Source organism: Choristoneura fumiferana, chromosome 20, assembly GCF_025370935.1.
Source record: "Choristoneura fumiferana chromosome 20, NRCan_CFum_1, whole genome shotgun sequence".
Taxonomy (NCBI): Eukaryota; Metazoa; Arthropoda; class Insecta; order Lepidoptera; family Tortricidae; genus Choristoneura; species Choristoneura fumiferana.
Window position 1 is genome coordinate 9,629,180 of NC_133491.1, and position 26,900 is coordinate 9,656,079.

Here is a 26,900-nt window from a genome sequence, read left to right on the forward strand (position 1 = left end):
GCAGTGATGGGCCTGGTAATTGCAGCCTGCTCGCGTGCTCGGACAGATGAGAGGAATAGAGCAACAAAATAATTAAAAGAAACTGGAATTAATCAAAATACCACGCACAGGACTTATCACGCTAACACACTCGAGTAATATTTACCTCGACGTTTCGGCAACATTACAGTGGCCGTGGTCACGAGTAGACTGAAGTGTGGGGTGTCAAGTCTGCCTAGCAGCGCGAGTCCTTCGAACTACCCGCACTTCGTCATTTTTATTTGTCACCCCACACTTCAGTCTACCCGTGACCACGGCCACTGTAATGTTGCCGAAACGTCGAGGTAAATATTACTCGTGTCTAAAAATATATTGTTTCCAAAATACTTACTTGATTTATAATGCATAATAATTGGCATTATTATTGGGATATGAATTTACTGTACCAGTGGGAAAATTACAAATTAATTATACCCCCTGCCCGGTCAACCAGACTAGTCAGCCGTAGATACTACAGGCAAAGAGCGCTCAAAAAGTAGCAAAGTAAAGACATTCTCTTTTTACTCTTAGTATTTGAGGACATGTAAAACTATTTGAGCATTTCTAAATAAAGTTTGTACATTTGATTTGCGACTCCTATTTGTGATAAAAATTTGCAGGTATGTAGAGTGAACGATACTGAGCCGTAATAACATAGTCTCTCAAAATGTCCCAATTGGTTTGTATGGAAATTTCCTTTTTTGTTACCAAAACTACGGATTTGCGAAAAAAAAAAGGAACTTTCCATAATTGGGACATTTCGGGAGACTATGTTATTTAAACTCAGAGTGAACGATTCACTCTATCTACCTGCAAATTTTTACCCAAATCGGAGTCGCAAATCAAATGTACAAACGTTTTTAGAAATGCTCATTTTAGCACTGTAGCTTGCTGTGGCAAAGTATCAAACTGTTCAGCTACCTATGAGCTTGACTGCTTCGAATTAGGTTTGATGCAACATCTGTCTCCGATGATGACGTGTCAGCTAAACTGAACGTGCCCGTAGTCTGCAAGTACGACGGATTATTTGGGGTAGTTCTAGTTCCTTCACAAGACCTTGAAGAAAGAACTGCGGGATTTTTCCGCCTTTGTACCTTTGCAAGAACTGAAGATGCTACTGCGAAAGGAACAAAGGCTAAAAAATAAACGCAGTTTTTCCTTCAAGTCTTGTAAAGGAACTAATGCAAAAAACGCAATAGTTCCATCGCACGAACATCCAAAGGAAACACTGCCAATAATCCAGTACGCACGACTACAAACCTGCTGGATCGGAAAAAAATCCTAGCAGATAATACTTACTATAGGTAGTTATATGAACGAATCGACAACTGTTTTCGACTCGAAGGTAACAAAGGTAGTGTAGATGATTTTGGAACTGCTCGTAGTCTTCTGCTGATTGTGCCAAATCATCGGTTATGATATCCTAACAAAATCAATTTATATAAGTAGGTACAAAATTAGCACGGGATAATTTTTTACCGCAATTTGATACCAGTTATCGGCGAGTGGGTGAACTTTTGCTGTTATGTAAGTATTTCGTAAGTATTTATTTATACCTATAAAGGCAAAACATGGCCTAAAAATGCATGAGATTTGGCAAACGTATTCCTTGAGGATCGCAGAGGTGCAAGAAGTTTTTTTTTTAATTCGAATACCTACACTACAGAGTAGATTTTTTTCTTCAACGGGAGCGAAGCCGCGGGATTAAGCTAGTAATTATATATACGAACTGAGAAATCCAGATGCAGAAGCCTAGATAAACTCTTCGTCAACTCTTTTCATGGTTAGCAACTTATTAATAATTGATATTAGCAGCTTATGATTACTAATTCTCTACTAAAAGTCTTACCACAGAAATTGAGTGATGATGATGATGATAATTAGGATAGTAAACTCTGTATGGTTTTTATTACCTCTTTTGATAGAAAGAGCTTACACGAAGCACTGTTCATAAAATATTAGGTATGTCTAAAGGCACTGTTACACATGCTCGTTACTGGACTGAAGCAAACGCGTTCACACTTGCTTAATACCTTTCCCCCTTCCACCCCGTCTCGAGCTTGCCACTAATAAGCATGCTCGATAGTAGCATGTCCTGTTCACACATGCTACTAGCTAGCATTTGCTCAATAGTAGCATGCTTTCTTGCTACTAAAGAGCATGTGTAACAGTGTCTTAAGGGACTTTGGCCTTACGGATGCCCTTGATAAACTTGATTGCCTGGGCATTCCTGTGCGTGTCGTACAAGGTGACTAAGAGCCCTGGTGGCAGCGCTCTCTATTGCCAACTACGAATTCCAAACTCCAGCTCTGCGGCGTGGAAGGTAAGGACAAACCTCCGCACTATTTTCCCAAGAAACTCGTCCTGTAGATTTGCTACTGATTTTCAACCGACGATCATGACCACTTTAGCATGGTAGTAACTACGAAAAGTAACTATAAATATAACCTGAATAATAGCAAGACCATCAACCAAGACAAGAAACCGTGATCAGAATCTCGGTAATTTCTCAATTTATCGTACACATATTATGAACACTTGAAAGGCGTTTGGCTCGTATTATAATATGCGAACAGTTATCCAAGACCCTGCTTCTAATTATCAATAAAATACTTATAGATTTTATAGGTCGTAGTAAAATTTTCGAGTAAAGTACAGTTGGTACAAAATTTCGTGACTCGATAAAGAAATGTGAATATTACTCGAAGGAGTACCCCGATCGGGTAGCTAAGTGTCGCAATAGACTTTCGCTAGCTGGCGCTGTCTATTTGAGTGTGTGCGTGAGCTCCTAGTGTCCGTATACGGCCGCAATTGACGTTCAAAGTAAAGCACCTCGTTTGCGGCTTTGGCGGAATATTTCATTTCGAGTGTGGGGTCAAAAAATCGGTTACTCTTAGATACTCCCGCCATTAGTTTTTGGTGAAATAATTCTTCATAATTTACGAAAAAAACCTGAAAAAAGGAACTATTGATAACAGCGCCATCTAACGGGACATTGCTCATGAGCTAACCAGGAGCAAACCCCTTAAATATAACAATAAAATATTTATTGGTGGTCTTTTTTAAAACATTACCACACAAACCCAACTATCACCACAACCACACTACACTGACTGACGCGTTTCGATCTCAACCAGAGTTCATCATCAGAGTAACACAACCGTTCTCCGTGCTTGAAACTCTTTAATGCTCATTCCTTAGGGCGTTGGCGATAGAACTGTGCCAGATCATCCACCGCACTGGACTCACTTTGGAAAGCATCGAAGCGCTCCTGTTAGTCGCTGACGTGTTGAAGCTAATCATACGAGGAGCGAAGGAACAATTACAGGCCAATATGCAGGCGAAGATTAAAGGTAACTATAACAAAATTAAATATTTACCGAATTGGGATTGTACAAAACAAATTCTGGAGCGGCTCGTGCCTTAGCTAAATCTTATTTTTTACAAGCTTTTATTTAACTTGCAATGTATGTATGTGCGGTCAAATCTTGCAACCGATTTTCGACCCTCTGTCAGGAGTCAGATTGACTTAGAATTTGGCAGTCCGCTGACTATACATTACCCCGAATTGGTGTCCGGTCAGGACCGAAGGTCTCCGCAGGACAGAACTCTTCAACGGCTAATGGCAAAGACTTGAAACTTGGTACGCAAATGTAGTTTAGATGACAATGTAAGTACAGTTAACAAAATGTACAGTCAGCGAAAAAAGGTATTAAAAATATTTTTTAACAAAAACCTACTTTATTACAGAACTAGCCCCCGACGAGCCAACAAACAACATCCCTCAATCAGTTCTCGAAGTGGTCCACACTTTGGGCGAAGGCGGTCCAACGGGTGACTTGCCTCCAGGGAAATCCCTGGTGTTCGCGTGCCTGGAAGTATGCGTGTGTCTAGCCGTCAGGCGGCTGCCGGGGCTAAACCCCCGGAAGCAGGAGGGGGCCGTGGGGGTCATTGGGGTGCCCAGGGGGTTGGGGGTGCACGGGGACGCGCTCCTTGTTAGTACGCTCGCGGCGATGGGTGATTTGACGGCGCTGACAAGTCCACAAGGTAATTATTTTTCATTTTGGCCATCGCTAGATTACTGATGGTAAAATTTTATTGTTGCTGGGTTGATGCTGTAATGTATGTGTGATAGATAATCTGCAATGACAAATACTGCTCCACTTAGAATGATTTTATATTTTCTACTCGCTCAACGGTTTTAAAAATGTTATTGAGGTTTAGAAAAAAACACGTAATGAAACACGCAGTACATTTACTGTGCCATGTTTTTTTTTCCACTAAAACATGTTACAGTAAAATCGCTACAGTCTAATATTCAGAAAAGAGCATCCAAGCAGCCAAGAAAATGAAACTAAAAGTTCGCTACATATTAAATTATATACTAGGATATATATACTTACTTATCTGAATAGGTCGTGCGGGAGATTAATACCGCAGCAATCCGAACCTATCGACTCGATCCAGATAAACCATTTGCTACATCTACATGCTGGCACATTGACAACAACATTTTCATCACGCTTGCTCGTACACAGTGTCGTAACATGCAGGCTACCTTGGTTGCAACCCCCCAAATAAAACCCTCGACCTTAATGTGCTTGTCATGAAACCTGTGGTCGGTAAATGAGTCATTGTGCGTACAAATTTTCTTGTCATGAAGCCCAAGGTCGGTCGCATGAGACAGTGCCCGTACTGATACTGCATGGCGCGCTGCTGCGGGAGGGGGTGCGCGTGCAGGGGAGGATGCTGGCGCTGCCCAAGAGCCGCAGCCTAAGGTCAAGGCAATGAGGCAAAAATAATATTTTGTCTTACAAATAAACAATTTTACTCGCAAATGTGATGAAAAACATTGTATGTCGTACGGGCGGTACTAGAATTACGAACATCGACTCATTAAAGCCCTCAGTCTTCGACTTCGGGCTTCTAATAGACTCTCGTTCGTAATTCCTTATTTACCGCCCCTAAGACACAATGTACTATTATATTTCAGGCGCCCTATCGCTCCTACCAACGATCTTATACCTCGCGCTGGGCGTCCTCAGCGAATGCACCGACGCAACGATCGCCGACGCGGCGGTGCTGTTGCTAGAACAAGCGTGCGCCGCGCGCGCGCCGCTGCTGCTGCCGCAAACTCGCGAGCAACACGCGCAGCTGCTGCACTCGGCGCTCGCTAAGCTATTGGAGCGGGTGAAAAGTGGTAAGACATGTTTCACGCTAATTTTAATTTTTCTATTTGTTTTTGTTTGTATTTGACATAATTCACGTTCTGTGACTATCATATCATCATCATCATCCCAGCCTATATACGTCCCACTGCTGGGCACAGGCCTCCTCTCAGAACAAGAGGGCTTGGGCCATAGTTCCCACGCGGGCCCAGTGCGAATTGGGAACTTCGCACGCACCATTGAATCGCTTCGCAGGTTTGTGGCAGGTTTCCTCACGATGTTTTCCTTCACCGCAAAGCTCGTAGTAAATTTCAAATGTAATTCCGCACATGAATTTCGAAAAAGTCAGAGGTGCGAGCCGGGGTTCGAACCCACGACCCTCTGCTTGAGAGGCGATAGGTCAAACCACTAGGCCACCACGGCTGTTTCAAACCACTAGGCCACCACGGCTGTTCATGTATTTTATATTTTTTATTATTTTGTTCATTGACATATTGTGATTTAACTATAAAATACTGTATTTCATAATCGTTTGTCTTGTTGTTATTTAACTTAATTTTTTTGATTAATTTTGTAATTCTTATGGGTGACAGTATTTACCGGCACGGATAATATCAACATGGAAATACCGACCCGATATTTGTCTTGTCAGTTCGACATCAGTTTGTATGGGCGTGTACACGAAATATCATGTCGGTATCTCCATGTCAGTATTGTACGGCCGGGAAATAGTGTCACCCGTTCTTATTAAAATTGATGTTTTTATTTTATTTAGATTATGTTTTATTGTATTTGTATTTTTCTTGACGGTATATTTTTTGTGAATTCCTTACTTATGTTTGACATGCCCGAAATGTAATGTGTAATTTTCATTAAGAAATAATCAAACTAATCCGATCTAAACTAGTTTAAGGACTAATCTTACTTAGATTAATCTAAGTACTTCACATCAAACGTCAAACGATCGTTTCCAATGCCATTTAAACTTCTTTGCGTACCGTTACCACATGTCGTTGTATGTTATTAATTCGCAGACGAAACCGACCAGCGCATCGACCCCGTGATAGGCGCGCGAGCGATGGCCGTGCTATTAAACCATTCGGAGCCGACACCGCCGCTGCACTATCCCTGCATCAACCACTTCCGACAGTGCCTTGAGACACGGGATCATGAGGTGAGTCCCATGCTCCCATGACAGCATACACGAATTCTTGGCAGACCAAGTTGGGGGCAAAAGCTAGTTACGATATCCTACGGGGGCCCAACATATAAATTTTCAGGGTATCCACTTTCTGGAAAGAGAGAAAAGTCAGGGAAGTTCAAGGTGGTCAGGGAAAGTCAGGGAAAATCAGGGAAATTTGCTAGAAATCCTAAAAGTGATTTCCCAAAACTTAGCTCGATATTTTGACATCAGTCGTTCCAGTTCTGGGCGACGTATTAATTTTATTATTTTTCATTTTGGAGGGGCGAATTAAGACGTTACGGCGCGTTCCATTTCAAAAGTCAATCCAAAAATCAATCTTAATTTGATTGCTTAATAGCGACATCTCTTGTCCGGGTGAGCGGTTAGTTCCGAAGAAGTGTTGACGTTTCTCGATGAGAGCTAAAACATAGATGTCGCTAGTGTCGCTGCTTAAGTGGCTAAGTAAGAAAAAAGTAAACTGAGATGTGTGGTGCATAGGAGAAATTTTTGTCTGTACTACTGTCCAGTGGTGGTGGTGAGGACCTCTGGGTTCGGTTCCCAGCGCTGGTCTCTTTTTCTGGTTTTTCTGTGCATCCATGTTTCAGTTTGTATTTTCGATATTTCAAAAGTCTTCGAAAATTGCGTTACGTAATATTTAATCGCCTCCTTACTCAGCTGTGGATGGATGTGGTCTGATTATCGATGCTGTTTCAGGTGTTCGCGAACTGCTGCTCAGTTATCCGTACAGTGTGGTCCGCCAAGTCGTCTCCGGAGTGCGTGTCGTGGTGGGCACGCGCGCTGGCTGCGCGGGTGGTCGCGCGCGCGGCCGCCGCCCGCCGCCCCGCCGACATGGCGCACGCGCGGGCCGCCATCGCAGCCGTCACCGCGCTGGACGACCTCTTGAATGCGGCCCCAGAACATGCGCGTGAGTATTATCTACTATATCGAAAATACAAACTGAGACATGGATGCACAGAAAAACCAGAAAAAGAGACCAGCACTGGGAATCGAACCCAGGTCCTCAGCATACCGTGCTGCGTGCTATAACCCCTACACTACTGCTGGACAGGAATCTAGACACGATTTTTTCCTATGCATACATATCTCAGGTTGCTTATTTCTACTTTGCTACTTAAGCAGCAGCACTAGCGACATCTATGTGGCGTCGACAGACGTCACACTCTTTCGGAACCAACCGCTCACCCAGACAAGAGATGTCGCTACTAAGCAATCAAATTATGATTTGAATAAAAAATACAAAAAAACTCCAAAAACCTATATTATCTACTAGTCGTCGCTGGAGTGCCTGTCGTGCCGTCCCGGCGACATGGCGCATCCATTGCTCCTTTAGTCCCACCTCGTAGCGAGATTTGGTAGCTAGGTATGGAACGGGAATCGTGCTTTCCTATCTTAGCTACCAAATGGGAACAATTTTCCCGTCTCTTAGATTAGTTTAGCTACATACGAAATAGGATTTGTGCTTTCGAATCGGGAATATTTTTATGTTATTATTTCTCCTGGTTGAAATTATGGTTTTATAGTCTCTTTTCAATTGTCGTAGTATGAAATGACATTTTAAATTACAAACAACTATTTTATGTGTTTCTATGCTGCTTAACAGAGGATCCGCACCAAGGTATGACATTAATTTGTTGTAAAACACGAAAATTATGTTAAGCAATACATGGACGAGGCATATACTATTTCACGCTACCAATCAATAGACATTGTATACTTTTATGAGCTGACACAATTCTCCTATAGATTTTGTATGGTAATACTGAACTGTGACGTCACTTATTACTATTACTAATAAGTGACGTCACATACGGGTTTTTGTGGCAGTTGGCGTTAGTACCTATAGTGAGGTCCGTTTGACAGTTTTGACGCATTTGATATTGGTTTGTAACGAAATCAAGCGAGACTGTAACGTCAAACGGACCTCGCTATACTAACGCCATCTAGCGATTTTCCACCTCTCAGAAAACCTTCATTGAATATTTATGCATCTCAATGCTACTTAAAATCAAAGACTTTCTGTTATTTCAATGGTGCTGTATCTGTTGCCAAATCAATAAATAAAAACTATTTTCTTAGTTGCTTAAAAAAAAAAAACGAAAAGCAGTGTAGTTAATGGTATCAAACACCCTATTATTGGTTTAAATTCCCAGCCTTTTCTTGTTGTTTTCTACGTGCTCTCGTTTCAGTTAAATTAGCTTTTAGTTTTAGTTGAATTATGAAGCAATATTTCCCCTACGTTAATGAATGCCCTTCATCCCCCAGGCATCCAGATGCTGTGGCTGGTAGTGCCGATAGTGATATCGTACCTGGTGGCGGGTAGCGAGCTGTCGCGCGCGCCGCCGCCGGCCCGAGCGCTGCACGAATTCGCGCTGCAGTGGCTCACGAGGGTCGGGCCCAAGCATCCACAGGTGACTTGTGAACCCATTAAAACAAACGTTGAATATGCTTAAGGGTGCCACATACAATCGGTAGTCCGTTTCGGAATTTCGATTCGGGATATCGAACGCTGTAAATCTATACAAATCTATGGACCTACCATATACAGACAGTAGTTTTCCGTTCGAACTTTTCTCTGATTCGAAATTCCGCATGGTGGCCTGTGCGTTCGGAATTGAAATAAACGTATGCGTGTGATGTAGGTATTTATCCCGAATTGATATTTGGCAGCCCTAAGAATATCACGTTATTCGTGGCCGGTCGACAAATATGTGCTGTTTGTAATAGTTGAGTCTATGTGAAGTGTTGAAGCGGTTTTTTTTATTTATCATAAATTATTTATAGCGTAAATTTTGAGTTATCTGTAAAAGCCAATGTACTCGTACTAAATGTTTTCAATTAATTACAATTATTTCGAATGTGGCTCTGGCCGTAAATGTTTTCAAATTAATTCGCAATATTTCAGTACATAGTTAAGTATGTTTGATTGTACCTTTCAAGGTTTTTCAGGAGATTTTCGGTTAAAAATGTTGATAAATGTATGGAAACATTTTGTTGACGGCAATAAAAAAATCCTGAGAAACAATTACCTACAGCTGTATCGGATCAAAATAACTCAACAACAATATTCCAGATTAATTAAAAAAAGACTTAGAAGTTTTTTTTTGTTGTTCTGCTGGCCTTAATTTGCAAATTACATTACTTCCAGGAATTCAAGACTATGATGTCCCAATCCGCGGAGCTTCGCAACAAGTTGGAGAGCGCCGTGAAGTCCAACCAAGTGGGGGCGCGCGGCCGTCCGCCCCCCCGCCCCGTTTTCGACTCCCGCCCCGCCAAACCCACCATACAACTGAAGACAGACTTCAGCGATTTCAGATAGACCACTGTAAAGAGTACACGAGCGTTGCCGATAGTTAAAGGAAGGGGAGTAGATAACTCATCTAAGGGTTATATCCTTAAACAGTTGAGCGTTTCATTAAAGGCATATTAACTACTTAGTCAAAACATCAAATTTGTCTAGGGAAGAGTATTCCAAGACTTTCTTGCAGTGTGTGTATATGGAGGAGTAAAGTATGAATTATTGGTACAGCCGAAGAAACTGAATCGCGTACCAGAATAGAGTCTTTTCGGTTTTCTTGATTGTAAAGTCAAAACCTTGGATGTATTCGTTGTCATATGTATAGTCGACCAAAAAATACTTTTTCCACCCTAAGATTCAACGGTAGCGGATTCGGATACTGATGCCCCAAACTTACTGATATGTATAGATAAAATATAACGTTAAATAAAATAAAATAAAATAAAATAAAATAAATAGTTAAAATGAATTAGATGCACATAATTAGGATTCGTAATCGAAACTTTGAAAACAAATGGACTGTTAAAAATCACACTTAGATTAGCACTCACTATACGGTACGGACGGTATCAAGTTTTAAAATCATATGACTCGGAAATACTATTTAAAAGTGGTGAAAACTTGTTGTTTAAGGGAACTATAGTTTAAAAAACTTAAGAAAATTACCTTTTGTATGTTACCTAATAACGTATACGTATAGATAAGTCAACGTTCCATATTCGAAAAATAACTTCAAGTCCCATATAAATTCTGTGCATCACTACATACTCAGACTCAGGTCATCTTCTTAAGTTTTTTACTTGTACAGCTTTAATTAATCATGTCAACTGGTTGAATATTGAATGGAGCTAACATTATGGATAGATTTTTACGCTTGCGCCAATTGGTGCTTCAGACTGATGTAATTTCAAAAATGGGTCCCCAGAGCGCTACTATTAGAATTAATAACTGACGCAAATTAATTTAATACTACTTCAGCGCGTGATTCTCGCCGGTTTTTGGGTGTAGAACAATATTTCACTTTGCGAGGCCGTATCTCTGCTATCTGTGTTTGCACTGGATTTGTGACGATAATTGGTGCTAGTAGCGCCATCTCTGAGGATATTTTCGAGTTTATTTTTAACTAGCTCATCTAGATTAGTTCGTTGTTTACAATAGGTACACTACTTACTTTAAAATTATTTTCTTTAATCTATGATCAGGAACACCAAACAGTTGTCCAGACCGAGAAGTAAAGAGAATATTAAATTCTTCTTTACTCCCATCTTTTAGAGTTGAATTTTTTTTCACACAAACCAATGAGGAAAGAAAGAAAGAGAAAAAGAGAGAGAGGAGAGGAAGAGTTTCTGTGAAGACTTTTTTTCTTTAGTATTAATCTTTGAGTCGATCTTATTAGTTAACGTGAAATAAAATAACAATTGCCCGTTATTATTTATAAAAAGCTTTAAATGTACGTAAAAATGGTACCTTGCATCAGAAGTTAAAAGTTGCATTTTTAATAAACTGAAAATATTATATTTTGTGTAACAATAAGTTTAAGATGTATGACAATGAACTGAAAACCAGGGTTATAGGCAAACATATATATCATAGTAACTATCTTGGAAGACCTAGACGTTGTAGATGAAATTATAATTTGATAGTTTTATTATTGTTAAAGAAAATTAATTTGAAATTAAGAAAATTAAGATTTCTATGTAGTATTCGGTCGGACCTATTTAAATTAAAGAAAAGATTACTAGCCTATTCATGCACAATTTAGTCTTATAGTAAATTACGTATGCCTTCTATTAATGAAGATATAAAAAAATAAGGCTAGAAATATTAACTATATGGCCTACTATTATTATAATTGTTGAAACAATAATGAATAAATATACAAAATAATCTAACTTACAGCTAAGGGCCAGTAGAGACGCACTGCATTCCAACTGCAGTGTAAACAGAAATGCCGACTGCAATGGAACTATAATGAAAAATGTATGAGCAGTGGGTGATTGCGGTTGCGTTGCAGTTGAAGTGCCGTCCGTCTACAATGTCCTTTAAAGTAAACATTCCAGTTGGAGACAACCAAACATTTCAATTTGTAATTATTTTTTGCAACTTTTTAATAAGAAAATAAAAGGGTATAATAATAAAACTGTATCCTCCCATTTTTAATAATGTAAATTTAAACGATTAAATGAAATCTGCAGATGTATATCCACGAAATATGCAATAATTGGAATTCTATTTAAATAATTAGGTAAAATATTACTTCAATAGGTATGTGTAGGTCTCAAATATTTTGTTCAGATAGAGTAAAGGAGCTTATAACCTTTAGTTCTGTCTGATGAGATTATTTTGAGCCAACGCATTTTATATTTAACTGTTAAAATAATATAGAGTTTAATGTTGCACGTAGTTCAAAGTTTGAAAAACCACGATAATGGTTTAATGTAAAGTTCGTGAAAAGATGAAAATACGTTGAGTAAAATAGAAAAAATAATTCTGCATATAACCGTGAGTGTTTTCCATAGACGGTGGCGCCACCGGCATGTAGTTTTATCTTCTCACGAACTTTACATTTTCCTTTTTATTCGAATGAGGAAGTATAAGGAAATGGGTACTTCAAATCGAATTATGTTCTATTTAAATTTTGGCATTGTTCTATTTGAATTTTAATTATCATATAAAAAAGTAATTTTAAATCATTCAATAATAGGAGTTAGAAATGCCTGCTGTGATAAATAGATATTCAAATTGCCAAATTTTTGTACGAAATATTATTTCCTAACACTGCCTTTTCTGAATATTGAATTATGATCGCGAAATCTCATTAAACTTTTATTTAGATGAAGTTCTTAATGCGTTTAGATTATTATTTATTAATCATTATTTCCAGTCAATAATGTATTTTAGAGCTTTTTGATTAAATAAATTATTAACAGGAATATGACTTATTTTTAGCTAGTTTAATCTCTGAAGACCGAAATAAAACGAAGATAGGTATAAATTATTATTTTTATTCCATTAATTGTTTTAAGTATAAAATTACGTGTTACTGATCTCTGTAGTATCCATAACAACGTCGCTTTCTGTTGTTTTTTCGCTGCCAGTCTCAGGTTTTGATTTTTAGCTAGAAAAAGAAAAAAAAACATGTTAAGCAGAAAAGTTAACCACTTTTGAACATGAAACTACCGTGAGACTCGCTTATATTAAATGATATTCTAACGGATAACTCACGTCTTAAATCGAGTTTAGCTCGACATGTTTCGGGCTATTTCGTAGCCCTTCTTCTCAGGAGCACGCGACATGTCAAGCTTAACTCGATTTAAGACGCGAGTTATCCGTTACAATATCATTTAATAAAAGTTAACCACGATCATTATAAATTTCAATAGTTTATTTACGAGCATAATTCCATGAATTTTGCATTGCAACGTCCTGAGTTGTAAGAAGCAAATAAAAAGCAAAGAAATCGTTAAAACGTAACGAGGTTAAAAATTGTAACTGATTTATGTCACTCGCATAGACAGTGGCCCCGGTCGTCTTTGTTTAACTTCACCTTCGTTCGCTTGAATTATGAGTCGCTTCCATAGGTCGTATTGATTCGAAATTTCGTAAACCTATAGACTATACTGGGTGATTCCGGGGTCATGAGCACGAGTGAAAGGGGTGATGGGGAGATTCACACTGAGCAACTTTTACTATGGGATCAGCCCCGAAATCGCGAAAAAAAAACATCTAATCAAGAGATAATTGATCGCCAACTATCCGAAATGTATGGAACAGCAGATTTTTTTTGCAATTTCGTGGGTGGTCCCATAGTAAAAGTTGCTCAGTGTGAATCTCTCCATCACCCCTTTAACTCCTACTCATGGACCCCGGAATCACCCAGTATAATAAAGAGCATTAATCCCTCGTATGCCAGAACTAAACAAAAAACTGCACAATTTCACAGATTGAAATAAAAATGGAAAAAGATTGCCTTAACTTGGCACATATCTGTGTCTAGACATACGAGAGGCAACATTAACTTCATATTTAATGAAATAAATCCGATAACTCACGTCTTAAAATTTAATCGAGTTTAGCTCGACATGTTCCAGCAGGGCTATTACGAAACTCGAAACTCGAAGTTCGTGTCGTGCGGTCCTCTCGCTCTCGTATTAAATAGTGTAAGTGTCAGAGGGACCGCACGACACGAACTTCGTGTTTCGAGTTTCGTAGTAGCCCTGCTGGCTAATTCGTAGCCAGCCCCTCTTCTTGGAGCAACGGATGTATGGGGTCCCTTAGTTACAAAACTAAATACTAACTATATCTACGTTCAGTGGAAGTATAGAATGCTTCCACCAACATAAATTAAAATAATAATAATTTAATTCTGAAATATAAATTTCAGGTCAAGTAACCATTAAGCTTTTGGATTCCGAAGGCAAGCTCACGTCTGCCGCCCCCAAACATGCTCTGAAAGCAGAGCGGTACCGAGGGCATGGTATTGCTTTTTATTTATTGGTTGTTGCATGGTATTGTTGGTGTACAATAAAGAGTTATTGTATTGTATTCGTATTGTATTATATGCCAATCTACATTATGCGCATTAACATTATGCGTAATCAGTTATGCGAATAAAAGCTATGCGGATTAATAATTAGATATGCGAAATAACGTTATGTCAATTTCAATTAGGAACATTAATTTTATGCGAATTAAACCCGTCAACATGTCCTACCTCGTATAAAGATTGGCGGCAGTGTAGCAACTGTCAGGTAGCCAGTGTGACCTGGAGTGCTTGTCGGCCACGTGCCCACTACATAGTGAGCGTCTGATGTTGGTTTCTCGTCGACAGGATTTTCAGAACCCTGGAAAGAGATTTAACTAGCACCATCGACAAAACACTTTAGGGGCTGTTTCACCACCCATTGACTAATTTTATTTGACGGATAAATGTGATGCCGTCTCCGTCTATTCAAACAAAACAGAGACGGCATCACATTTATTCATCAGATAAATTTAATCAATGGATGGTGAAGCAGGGGGTAAGAGTCTGTTTCACTCTTCTGTGGTTACACTACATATTGATAATTTTTGTGATTGAGATTTAACAGATGTCATAATATGTCAGATGTTTAAGATATGTTTGCGATGCCGTCTCTGTTTGTTGTTTTTGTCCGAATAAATAATATTTCATATATGTATGTGACATATGTTTGCGATGCCGTCTCTCTTTAATTTATCCGAATAAGTTTTATCCGGATAAATAAGGACATAATTACAAATATGTGACATGATGACATCTAAATATTAAGACAATTTTAAAAGTTATCAATACATGTGAAGTGTGATACAACTAGCGCCACCTATTGAAGGAGAGTGTATTAATTTAGACGGCTTTTGTTGTGAACAAACTTAAACGTGTTTAAAGTTAGTTTTCAGGGTTTTTATGTTAATAAGTATATGAATATGACCAGATTCTGCATACTGTACCTGTTAATTAGTATGACATAAATGATGACTTATGAGTGCTAAGTGTTTTTACATACAACGGCTAAAAAATAAGTAGCAACCCTCTTATAAACACTTCTTAGAAACTGAACCGCGCTTCAGATGTATGTATTGTAAAACGCGCTTCGAACCACAATAACTTCTACCACCTCACAAATGCGTTTTAAGGACCCCTATTACGAAACAGTTGCATAAATAACTATAGTAGCTTCAGGACGGACCGTTTTTGCTTCATGTTGACATTCCAAACATCTGCCAAAAAAAACGTCCTGTTTACGTTCAAAAATTGTAGCCTTACATCATACCTACGTATAGGACTCCCTTTTTTTGTTTTCGTTCTATCTTTGAATGATTAAACCTGGTTAAGCATAACTATAAACCTAAAATCGGAATGATAATAGAGGTAATTACGTATCAACAAATAATAAAATTGTGTCCAGCGTGAATCTGTCTTAGGGAAAACATTTTTTTTATGTAACTTTTTTGTACAATAAAGAGTATAAACAAAACAAACATTTAAAACTTTGTAAATAATATTAAAAATATCTAATACGTTTCTTTTGTATGGCTCCCCCTTATTATTTTTTTTGATATAATTATTATATATGTTGTTCCAGCGACAATGAAAATACACATAGTGTAACATTCAGCTATTTATCTAGTACCGTTCTTGAGATACAGCTCTATGTCAGACAGACGGACAGCGAAACGAGTGAGGGCCTACGCTAGCGGCGCGGGTGTGTGATTAAGTGTTTCTATTGTGATTGGTTTTTTGGAGTCTTTTTTGTATTTTTTACTTCAACTCCAAATTTGTTACTTTTACGGGTATCCCGTGAAGCCATATCGAAAATACAAACTGAGACATGGATGCACAGAAAAACCAGAAAAAGAGACCAGCACTGGGAATCGAACCCAGGTCCTCAGCAATCCGTGCTGCGTGCTATAACACCTACACCACTGCTGGACAGGAATCTAGATACCAAAAACCAATCATAATTTGATTGCTTAGTAGCGACATCTCTTGTAAGCGGTTAGTTCCGAAAGAATGTGACGTCTCTCGACGAAACATAGATGTCGCTAGTGCTGCTGCTTAAGTAGCATAGTAGAAATAAGCAACCTGAGATATGTATGCATAGGAAAAATTCGTGTCTAGATTCCGGTCCAGCAGTGGTGTAGAGTGGTAGCACGCAGCACGGATTGCTGAGGACCTGGGTTCGATTCCCAGTGCTGGTCTCTCTTTCTGGTTTTACTGTGCATCCATGTCTCAGTTTGTATTTTCGATATGTGTTTCTATTGGTTCACACACGTCTCTGGTGGGAACTCAGCTATTTTATCTTTGAGTAAGCAGGCATACGTACGTGATGTATTTGTATAAAATAGCATTCACAGGTGTGCCAATTTTAACGATGCGATAACTGACAGGCGTGCATATCTTAAGTTAGTTAATTAGCTTTAGAGCGGCTAGCACGATGATTATGTACGAGTATGATGAGCAGAGTTTTTCCTAAACTTTTAAGCCGGTCAAACGGTACTTCGTTAAGATACAGGTGATGGGATGATTGTTAATTCGACCTATTCCTTGAAGGTATATTCAGAGCGGCCAAAGCTAATTGGTATTGTCTAAAAATATGCCAATGCTTTTTATGGATTTAACGTGGTAGTTCCTTTGGCTATTCCTTCGGAAGATCTATTGCGTTTTTTTCGTACTTGTTCCTTCACTAGAGATGAAGGAAGAACTGCGTTAATTTTCTCGCGCTTGTTCCTTTGCAAGAACTGAAAGTGCTACTGCGAAAGGAACAAAGGCGAAAAAATATTGCTGGGCAGTGGGCACTCTCAGAATGAAAGCTCCCACGCGGGCCCAGTGTGGATTGGGAGCCACTCATAAGTGCTTGTTACAATCTAAATTGAATATTAAAAATATTGTGACTTTGACTGTTCAAAAAATTCCCCTGGGTATAAAATACGTGCGCGGGTGATCCAGGTGGTCTGAACGATATCCTTCATCGTGCTAGAGTAGTCCCGTTCAGTAACCGTTCCGTTCATTGGATGACGTCACACCATCAGATGTTAAACGTGTAAGATCAACAGCGCGAATTACTGGCGATACACCATTAGGCGGCTGTCGACTGTACGTGCTTGATGGTGCGGTACTGTCTCACACACAAATTATTTATACATCACCTTGTATAAATTCATATTTTTTTTATTGCGGCAGTATGATTTTAGTTACCATTAAAATGTTCATATTGCTATTTCATTCAGTGCCATTAATTAAATGAAAAATACTTATACATGTTTTTGGTTTTATCCCTTCCCAATTACCACTTGTATCGTGACGCTACCTTCAAATTTCTCTACTATACTACTACTCTATTGGTTCTATACTTTACTCTATTGTTTTTTTTTGTATGGAAACACCTTTTTTAATTAATGTATCTTATGATTGCGTTGATTTACATGTTTGATATTAATTACAGCAGACCTGATTATTTGATATTAATTTCAACGCATCTCCACGCGTTCCCGAGAAAAAAGGTATTGAAAGACGAATGAACGGACAGACAGATAGATAGTCAGACATAAGACATGATACTATAAGGGTTCCGTTTTTGTCAACTTGGGTATGGCACCCTAAAATACTGTTTTTTTCTTGAATAGTGAACACGGAACGAAGTTTGGCACGAAATATGTTGAGTAGACGGAAAAATCTTTCCGGTTAGCTAGGTGCACAAATATTTCCCACGTTTCATTAATATCACTTGTGTGTACGCCAATACTGCAAGCGGGTCAGGGCGCGGAGTGTAATTATCGATGTCACGGGGCCCGTAGTGCGACCTTCAGAGCCATCACTAGAAGCCCAACACCATGCAGTTTACTGGTAGATACAAGCCTGAAATATTTTGGTTTTTTAAGCCTATGGGAGTTGAGTGAATCTGGCATATTGTCTTGTTGGTTTGAAGAAGCTTTACAAGTAGGTACCTCCTTGGTCTGTGCACGAATACGACAGATATACTAAACATGTAGTACCTACATACACATTTTTTTCTCCTGTCTCGGCAATCACAAATAGGTACCTAATATTAAAAGCATCTTTTGTTTTATCTAAGTGTGGGATATGAATGGAAGAGAGCAAAAATATAGGTAAGTTTAGGTACTAGCTCGCGAACGCACTTTCATGTCAAGTATACAGTATGTGTAGTAGTGTACTACCTTCCCCCGGGAATGTTGCAAAATCAGCCCGATTATTTGTTGTCTCAGAACGCACAATACTTTATCCATATAATAGTTTCGGCGTCATCGAAATCGATGACGAAAAGATTAATAACTTTATCAGTGAAAAAGCTAAGTTCAAGCTCTCTGTTTATTTATTCTGGGAGAAACAGTCAACGATGAACCACAGACTTGAGATTCGGTGTCACTAAACTAGCTTAGGTACGACATGATCGAGTCTAGATACCTACCCATTTCTATTCATGTACAGCATGTGTGTAAATACACAGAATCTAGGTCTTACTCGTACCTACAAGAAAATTATCATGGCGGGTTTCATCAAACAGAATGAATCCGACCAGAAACTCTAGATTCAGTACAGATGTAAATGACAGACGAGCGGTGGCGCCTCGGCCCGCTAATGACAGAGCGGGGATGTTCTCTCATTTGGGATTACTAAATATATAGGGTGTACTCGTATTGCAATGTTGCCTTGGAACAAGCGAAAGTGCATGCTTTGTGTCGGCGACATTGTTGGAATATGGGCCTGTTGAATTTTAGAGCGACATGCAAGTTTTCTAACAATTGGAATGTCGCTAGATGGCGTTAGTATAGTGAGATCCGTTTAACGTTACAGTCTTTCTTTTGACGGTTAACCACACAAAACACCACACACGCTATTGAATTGCTTCGTAGGCGTGTTCAGTTTTCCTCAAGATGTTTTCCATCTTGGTAAATTTCAAGTGTCATTTTACGCACATAGGTAAATTCTAAAAAGCTTAGAAGTGCGATCCCGGATTTGGACCCATGACCTTTGCTTGTGATAGGTCCAACCACTACACGTCGACTAAAAATAAGTCCTCAGTCGTATGTCTCACCGGGTCATAACGTCAGAGCAGATATTTTAGACCACTAGTAGATATTTTGCCGCTGGCTGTCGGAAACGGTTTAATTTAATTAAAACTACCGAGAGTCACAGATATAATTATTGAAATAGATACACGGGTATTAAAAAAGAAAACTGCCAAGTTTTTTCCGGCACATTCTTCTTGGGAATGACGATCTTTCCGCAAGCGCTGGTAGTATAAAAAAGTGACACGTAAAAGAGCCCTTTGCGGTTCACTTACAGACTAAACATTTTGATTTCAATACCTCGACTATTAATACGTGAGTGGCCCGTGTATCTATTGTAATAATTGTAACGGTTTAATTGGTCGATTGACTCCGCATTTTTGTCTTCTGAGCTGTCGGTTGATCCCTACATTTACATACGTACACATTACCGAGGACCTGGGTTCGATTACAGTGATGGTCTTATTTCTGTGCATAATATGTATTTTCAATTTCGGTTTAACGGTCGATTGAGCATTTTTGTCTTCTGAGTTGATCCAAAAAACCATCTTAATTTTACATTATAAGTACCACATAAATTAATAATGTTTGTCAACAGCATTGAGTGAAAAAAAAAACATACTTATCTAGACTTGTCGTTGATTTAAACCACCTTTTTTCTCTATTTAAGTTACTTAATGTGGCAATGATTTGGTAATAACATTTTTACCGCAACTTAATGTTTACTGACTTTTTTATTTTATTCCCTACATAATTTTCGAAACAATACGGAACAAATTACACGTGATGACTGCATCTTAAAAGCCACTTAGTGTTGAACTTGAAAACGCCTCTAATAAAAACATTTGTTCGGATTTCCTCTCTTTCTATTGACTTTTGATTACAGCAAAAACGTATGGCGTTAACTTCCTCTTGTGTACAAAAGAGTACAGTACGCGCGAAAACCTAAGTACCATCCTAATAGTAATGGCAGACCTTGACAGAGTTGTGGTGAAGATTGCTCACTAATTGAGCATCAGCCTGTATCTGTACAACCGCAGTTTGAACTTAGATGACGACCTTGGCCCGATGGTGGCTAAAAGTGTTACATCTGTAAAAATAAACTGTTGTAAAAAGGTGTAGGTTTTTGCCGATTAGCGTTCTAATTTTTTTTTCATAATGTTGACAATGCTGTATTATTATCTAGATATCTTCTTGTGAATACATGGCAACAGAAATACCACAAATAAATCATACATAATGAGCGAAATCATCGCAATATGCGCACACGCACCGCAATTACGTAACATAAATTTAAACTCGGAACGCCGTGATCGATGGATGGGTACGAATATGCGACCACACCTCAACTGTCTATTTTATACGCGAATTGATCAATTGCTTTTAATTTGTTTCAAAGTCGCAATCCGTATTGATTCGATGGATAAAATTTGTTAAACAAGCATTGATTAAAGAAAGATAAAATACTCGTCTATCGGCATGGCTAAGTACCGATCAGATAAGGATTATTAGTGGCCAGCTATAACTGCCTAATACAGCCGACCGAACATTAAGACGAGATTAAAACATAAAACCTTCGCGCTGTCAACACAGACTTTAACCTCACCACTGGATGACAAGTTGAAAAGGAATAAAAAAGAAAAAAGAACGAAGAGGCGCATTAAGAGTTGAGATAAGAGAGACGAACGAGCACTCAAGAAGTACGCAGCCACTTTATTATTTATTGACATTCGGAATAATTACTGGATGGTTGGCCCGTGCCGAAAATGTGGTTGCCGGGCGTCGGGTGTCAAAGACCTTAATGCCATTAATCGGAAGTGATATCGATACACAGATTTAGTTGGATTTATGCCGTCTAGACTAATAATAAATTTTGTTAACTCTTTTGTTTTTGATGCGTTTTGAGCTTTGGAATTTATATGAAAGTTGTAAACTATTACTAAAAGCTCGATTACGCTTTGGGTGTATAAGCAAAACATGGAAAAATTAAGAAGACAAATTTGGTCAATAAGCATCGAAAACCTAAATCTAAGTTTGTGTGCTCGACAAGTCTTTGAGAAGTAAATCTTGTCTTTTATCAAATGCATTAAACACCTAAATTATAATTGAGAAATAGCCTCTAAAACGGTCGCAAAACAAAACACCATTACTCTTAAAGTAATCTCGGGCCCGAAAAACGTTTTACAAATAATAAATGAGCATAAAATGACGCAGATGCCAACACACTGGTTTTATCGGAGCCATGTTGCTGTCGCCATAACTGTCAGGGAGTGATAAATACACGTTTGAATTTAGATGTCCTTATTGAAGAAAAAGAAATAAAGGACGATATCGTAAAAAATGTCGGTAGCCGTCAATACGTGTATGAGATAAGGTGCACGCGACTTGCAAATGAAGTGAGTTTAGATCTATGTTATGGATATTTTGACACCTACTTCTTTTCTGAAAAGAAAAATGGGGATATAAATTTGATGCATCACAAAAGGTTGAAAATTTTAAAAAAGTTTATTTATGCAAAAAACATCTTGTTGAATTTTTGGTTTTGTTTGTATACCTACATTTAAATGTATATTTTGATGTTGACAGTTGTGAGCACGTTCTTACTTTAACCTTTTACTTTGTCATTTAAATGATTAAATTCATCATAAATACCTACTTACAAAATACATAAGTATCTGCTTAACATTATCAACCGCATGACTGCACATTTTACGCGCTCACATAAAACGTTTCCGAAAGGCTCCATATCCTTCAAGAAGGAATCGATTACGCAAGTATCGATTAAATGGAGCGTATATCAATCCGCCATTACACTCCATCTGTCAATAATGGGATCGCATGAATCACGCGCGGCTCTGCTCTGTTGAAACATTATGTGCGCTTTTATTGTTTCATGTAAGTATTATTTTAGATTTAAGGGACCAGGAAGTTGTTTAGTGTGTAAGGGCAAGTAATGTGAATTTAGCGCCGATTTTATTCACTTTTAATCTAATCGATTTCATCATCCCAGCCTATATACGTCCCACTGCTGGGCACTCTCTCTCAGATGAGAGAGCTTGGGCAGTAGTTTCCACGCGGGCCCAGTGCGGATTGGGAACTTCACAAACATCATTGAATTGCTTCGCAGGTGTGTGCAGGTTTCCTCGCGATGTTTTCCTTCACCGTAAAGCTCGTGGTATAAATTTCAAATGTAATACAGGATTAATAATATTTTCATAAGCTGGATGTAATGATCTGAGTAATTATAACTTCTTAATTTAAAGTAGTACAAGCAACAACATTCACAATCAGTCAGTGAATCTCTATAAGCGATGCATGGCGTCTAAAATAAAGTAAGTTTTTTTTAAACTTTAATTTTTATTACAGAATCAGAATACCTACTTTCATTTTATAACTGTGTCACTTCTAGGTGGTAGTACATATAAGATAGTTTCAACAGTTCGGGCGTAGGTACATATGTACCTACTTACAATATTGTTCAAGAATATATTATAGCTATAAGTAATAAAAGTTTTATTACTGACTGTATTTTTTTTTACTACACTTGCATTATCGTGTAACCTACATATTGTACGCGTGTACAGATTTTCAAAACGAGGAAACTATTTATTGGATTACCTATTAATTTAATTATCAAGACTCGACCCAAACACACTAACACGACAATTGAAATAAAAGCTTGTAATAATAAAAATAAAAAGTCGAGCAACATCTCCCCATAACCCAGCAGAACAATGGAAATGCAAATCATCAGAGAGCGGCAAAAAGCGCACAATTTCACGGGTGTTCGGGCGGGCAGCGGCAGCGGGCACGTGGCCGGTCTGACATTCCGTGCGTGATGTTGATGCATGTCCACATGAACGCGAGCTTACGAGGTTCCTCTTGACACATTTGAATACAATACAGTCAAAAAAAAAAGTTTTCAAAGTCGTAGTGGTCTGACCAAAGGTCTCGCACACTGAAGGTTCGGTTTGAGATCCGGCTCGCACCTCTGATTTTCGTCAAGTCATTTCTAAAATTGATACATTATTTACCACAGGCAAAATTAATGTTTTCAAAATAAGGCGTGTTTAATTTACTATTGCCTTGTATTTCTAGTTTCAGTACCTCACTAACAACCATGCATGGATCACTTTAATTTGTGTGTGATCGTTTTCGATTGAAATCGAAGCACGATTTTAAAGAGTACAAAATACTCAAGGCATTTCGATTGAATTAAGTAACCAACTTTAGTACCCAATTATAAGAGAACTAGAGTTGTACGGAACCACGTTTGCTCCTCCGCAAATGTGAAACTTCCGCAAGAGAGCGTACCTGCCTCCGCTTCCGCATATTTCTAACGGAGTTATAAAGAAAGTTTGTTTATATTTTGACAACTAATAATCTTAATAAAAAGTAGCTTAGTCAGTCTAGAAAAGAAGGGAGCGAGCATATACATAACAATACAATGACTTTTTATTGAACACCATAATATGTATAGTAAGCAATACGGAAAACCGAGGTATGTACAGTCAGCATCAAAAGTAGCTAGTTACTTTTGTACTTTGTCGTTTTATAGCCACGCACGATACAAGATTGACAAATGTGTTAATGTGACAGAGTAAAAAACTAACCAGCTACTTTTGATGCTGACCGTACCATCAGCAAAATATGTGGTCTACTCGTACCACCTAAAGTTGATAATCGTTTGCATGTCATAAAACAATAATGCCAATAGACGTGTCTGTCAACTTGAAAGTTTGACTTTAGCGACATATTTATACATTTGATAGGAACTTGTTTAAAAATTGATAGACCACTTATTTGGCTGATGGTATGTACATAGAGAAAAATTTCCAAGGTAAGCAATAGACGGCATTATTACTAACTAGCCATTGCGTGCGGTTTCGCCCGCGTGGAATTCGGTTATCGCGCGCTGTTCCCTTGGGAACTGTGAATTTTTCCGGAGTAAAAAGTAGCCTTTGTTACTCTCTGGCCCATAAACTATCTCTATGTCAAAAACCACGTCGATCCGTCGCTCCGTTTCGACGCCAAAGACGGACAAACATACAAACACATACACTTTCGCATTTATAGAAACTATTTAAAACATATCTGGCACTGACAATACGTAGGTAACAATAAAAGATAGGGAGCCAATACCTACAAGCATCCGCTACAAGAATTAAAAACTCTGTTTTGACAATAATTTGCATACGGAAAGGGGTTGATTCAAAGGTGCCAATAAGAACCGGTGGACATCAGACTGGCTACTTTACGCAATCTTGTTTCGCGGAGCCGAAAATAAATAATCCGAGTATGAAAGCTTATAATATGCGTTTAAAGTGTCACGCAAACCCTTTCAACTAAATAGCATTAAACAGCTTGTGACTGTGACAAAGTTATCTTGAAAAGGCTCAATGCCGAAAGTGTGGAGATAATATGGAAGTTATGCATGCACGTTCGGAAATGTATTTGGGTTCCGTTTGATTAGCGAAATAAATTTGGACATGACGACAGAATTGACAGTCTGGTACAGCTTTCAACAGGGCTTTAACAAAAACTTTTGGCGGAGTAAACATTTTCATAACCACTCAGAGAGTGAGAGATTAAATTGTGTCTTTGAATACTCTTCTATTTCCCACGCGGGCCCAGTGCAGCTTTAGATCTTCAGACTCCATTGAATTTCTTCACAGGTGTGTGCAGTTATCCGCACGATGTTTTCCTTCACCGTAAAGCTCATGGTAAATTTCGCCATCACTATCATTAATATCATGTGAACAATTTAAGCAACCCAGTGAAAATCGAGTTGTTACGAGGTCACGCCACTGCTAACGAGCAAGACTATGGTCTCTATTTCTGTCTCACTTTAATTACATTTAATGGAACATTTAGCAATAAAAAAGCAACGACTTAATCACTGAAATTTACAAGCAAAATATTACCCGTACACCAGACCAGTCGCGTCGTGTGCACTCCGTCCTTAACTTCCGATGCAAGAGGTTACTAAAAGGCTTTGATTGATTCTGGTTTCGACATTAACATTTTTAAAATCTTCGCAAACAGGGCATATTAACCAACATGTCGTGGCCGTAACAAATTGACTGCCATACCTTCACATGATTTTGAGGAAATAATTGATTGTTATTAATTGTGTGCGTTTGTTTTGATCGCGTAAAGGGAGTGATGTCAGATACCTTGACTTATGTGACCTGATAAATGTATGATCGGAAACTTTTGAGGTGATATTTTAATGCTACGAAACTGGCCCGGGTCTTATCGGTGCAATTAATTTGATAATATTAGTTAGATTGATTAGAACTAGTTTGAGATAATATTTAACGAGGATTTCCAAATGAGAGGTAAATCAATTAAGAATTACAGAGGTTTCGAGATATTATCGATTTACTTTCGATTGCTTGGTTCCAAAACAACCTCATCGATTATAATTCATCATCATCATCCTAGTTAGTAAGCCCACTGCTGGGCACAGGTCACTTGTCAGAATGGTAAGAGTTGGGCTGTAGTTCCTACGCGGGCCAATTGCGGATTGAAAACTTAACATACACCTTCGAATTGCTCTACGAGCTTATTCACACTAGCGTTTTTGCCGGCAGTTTCTCGGCGGAGCGGGAACGCGACGTGCACGCGGCGAGCACGCTGCGGTATCTGCACGATTATTTGCCGCCAGCGTGCCGCCGCGGTTACGCCGACCGTATATGACCGTACGTGGCTTAAGCCAAGGATACACTAGCACGACATGTGTCGGCGACATGTAAAGCGAAGCCGGCTGATTTCGCCTGACATATCTGGCGATACCCGACGTCGTTGGCTACACGTGTCGCGCGATGTTGCCAGGCAGGTCGACCGAAGCGCCACTTCATCCGACGTCGCTGGCTACACGTGTCGCAGGACATTTGTCTCCAAGTGTATCCATGGCTTTAATCGCTGCATCCACGCGCCGGCACCGCGGCGGCACGCAGGCGGCGAATAATCTTCTTCACTGCGTTTTCTTTCACCGTAATGTCATTATTATTAAGAATCTACGTAAAGTTTAATAGAAATCCCAAATTAAACTTTCTTTAAAACATAGTTTTAACTCCAGTAAGCAACAACCAATTCAATAAACACTCGATTAACAGCTGCTTCATAAAACGGCATATGAGACCCCCCGCGAATCGATAATGCGATTATGCGAGCAATGTATCGATTATTCATCATTCGTATCGATTATCAAGCCACTTTCACCAGTGTTAATGTCAAAGCTCTGACGCCATTAAAAGTGTATCGAGACGTAATCGCGTCAAGTTTTGTTATTTATTAATCCCTTTTGTAACAGACTTTTGGTTAAGCCATTGTGATGCTTAATGAAATGAACAAGCGTGCTGTTCTGGGGTTTTGTTTACTGCTTGTGATATTATAAGCCGTTGCTTCAATGAACGGAGTGACGAAACGGTTTGAAGTTCGACGGTGTTGATTCTAGGACTCTAGGTATAATAATAAAAATAATCTATTTGCCAAAGTTTGGCACAAGAAGAAAAATACATTAAAACTTAAAACAATAGAATAACAGCTTTAACATCATCTCGGCCTTTAATACCTGCGTCCCACTGTAGGGGACATGCCTCTTCACAGAATGAGAGGGCTTGGGCTGCAGCAGTTACACGGGTCCAATGTTGAATAGGTT

General features: G+C 38.8%; 2 protein-coding genes across 2 annotated transcripts in view; one reads left to right on the forward strand and one right to left on the reverse strand.

Annotated features, from left to right (window-relative positions):
* LOC141439018 (HEAT repeat-containing protein 5B) overlaps positions 1 to 11,782 on the forward strand; it is a 48,119-nt gene extending 36,337 nt beyond the window's left edge. The window contains exons 33-40 of the mRNA XM_074103129.1: positions 3,220 to 3,371; positions 3,769 to 4,065; positions 5,012 to 5,218; positions 6,221 to 6,360; positions 7,084 to 7,294; positions 7,991 to 8,005; positions 8,653 to 8,798; positions 9,536 to 11,782. Of these exons, the coding sequence (XP_073959230.1) occupies positions 3,220 to 3,371; positions 3,769 to 4,065; positions 5,012 to 5,218; positions 6,221 to 6,360; positions 7,084 to 7,294; positions 7,991 to 8,005; positions 8,653 to 8,798; positions 9,536 to 9,706 (1,339 nt within the window). The 3' untranslated portion in view covers positions 9,707 to 11,782. The remainder of the gene's footprint in view (positions 1 to 3,219; positions 3,372 to 3,768; positions 4,066 to 5,011; positions 5,219 to 6,220; positions 6,361 to 7,083; positions 7,295 to 7,990; positions 8,006 to 8,652; positions 8,799 to 9,535) is intronic.
* A 2,500-nt stretch (positions 11,783 to 14,282) lies between these two features.
* The window catches only part of LOC141439019 (tRNA (adenine(58)-N(1))-methyltransferase catalytic subunit TRMT61A-like), an 86,035-nt gene continuing 73,417 nt past the window's right edge, over positions 14,283 to 26,900 (reverse strand). The window contains exon 6 of the mRNA XM_074103130.1: positions 14,283 to 14,529. Within this exon, the coding sequence (XP_073959231.1) occupies positions 14,386 to 14,529 (144 nt within the window). The 3' untranslated portion in view covers positions 14,283 to 14,385. The remainder of the gene's footprint in view (positions 14,530 to 26,900) is intronic.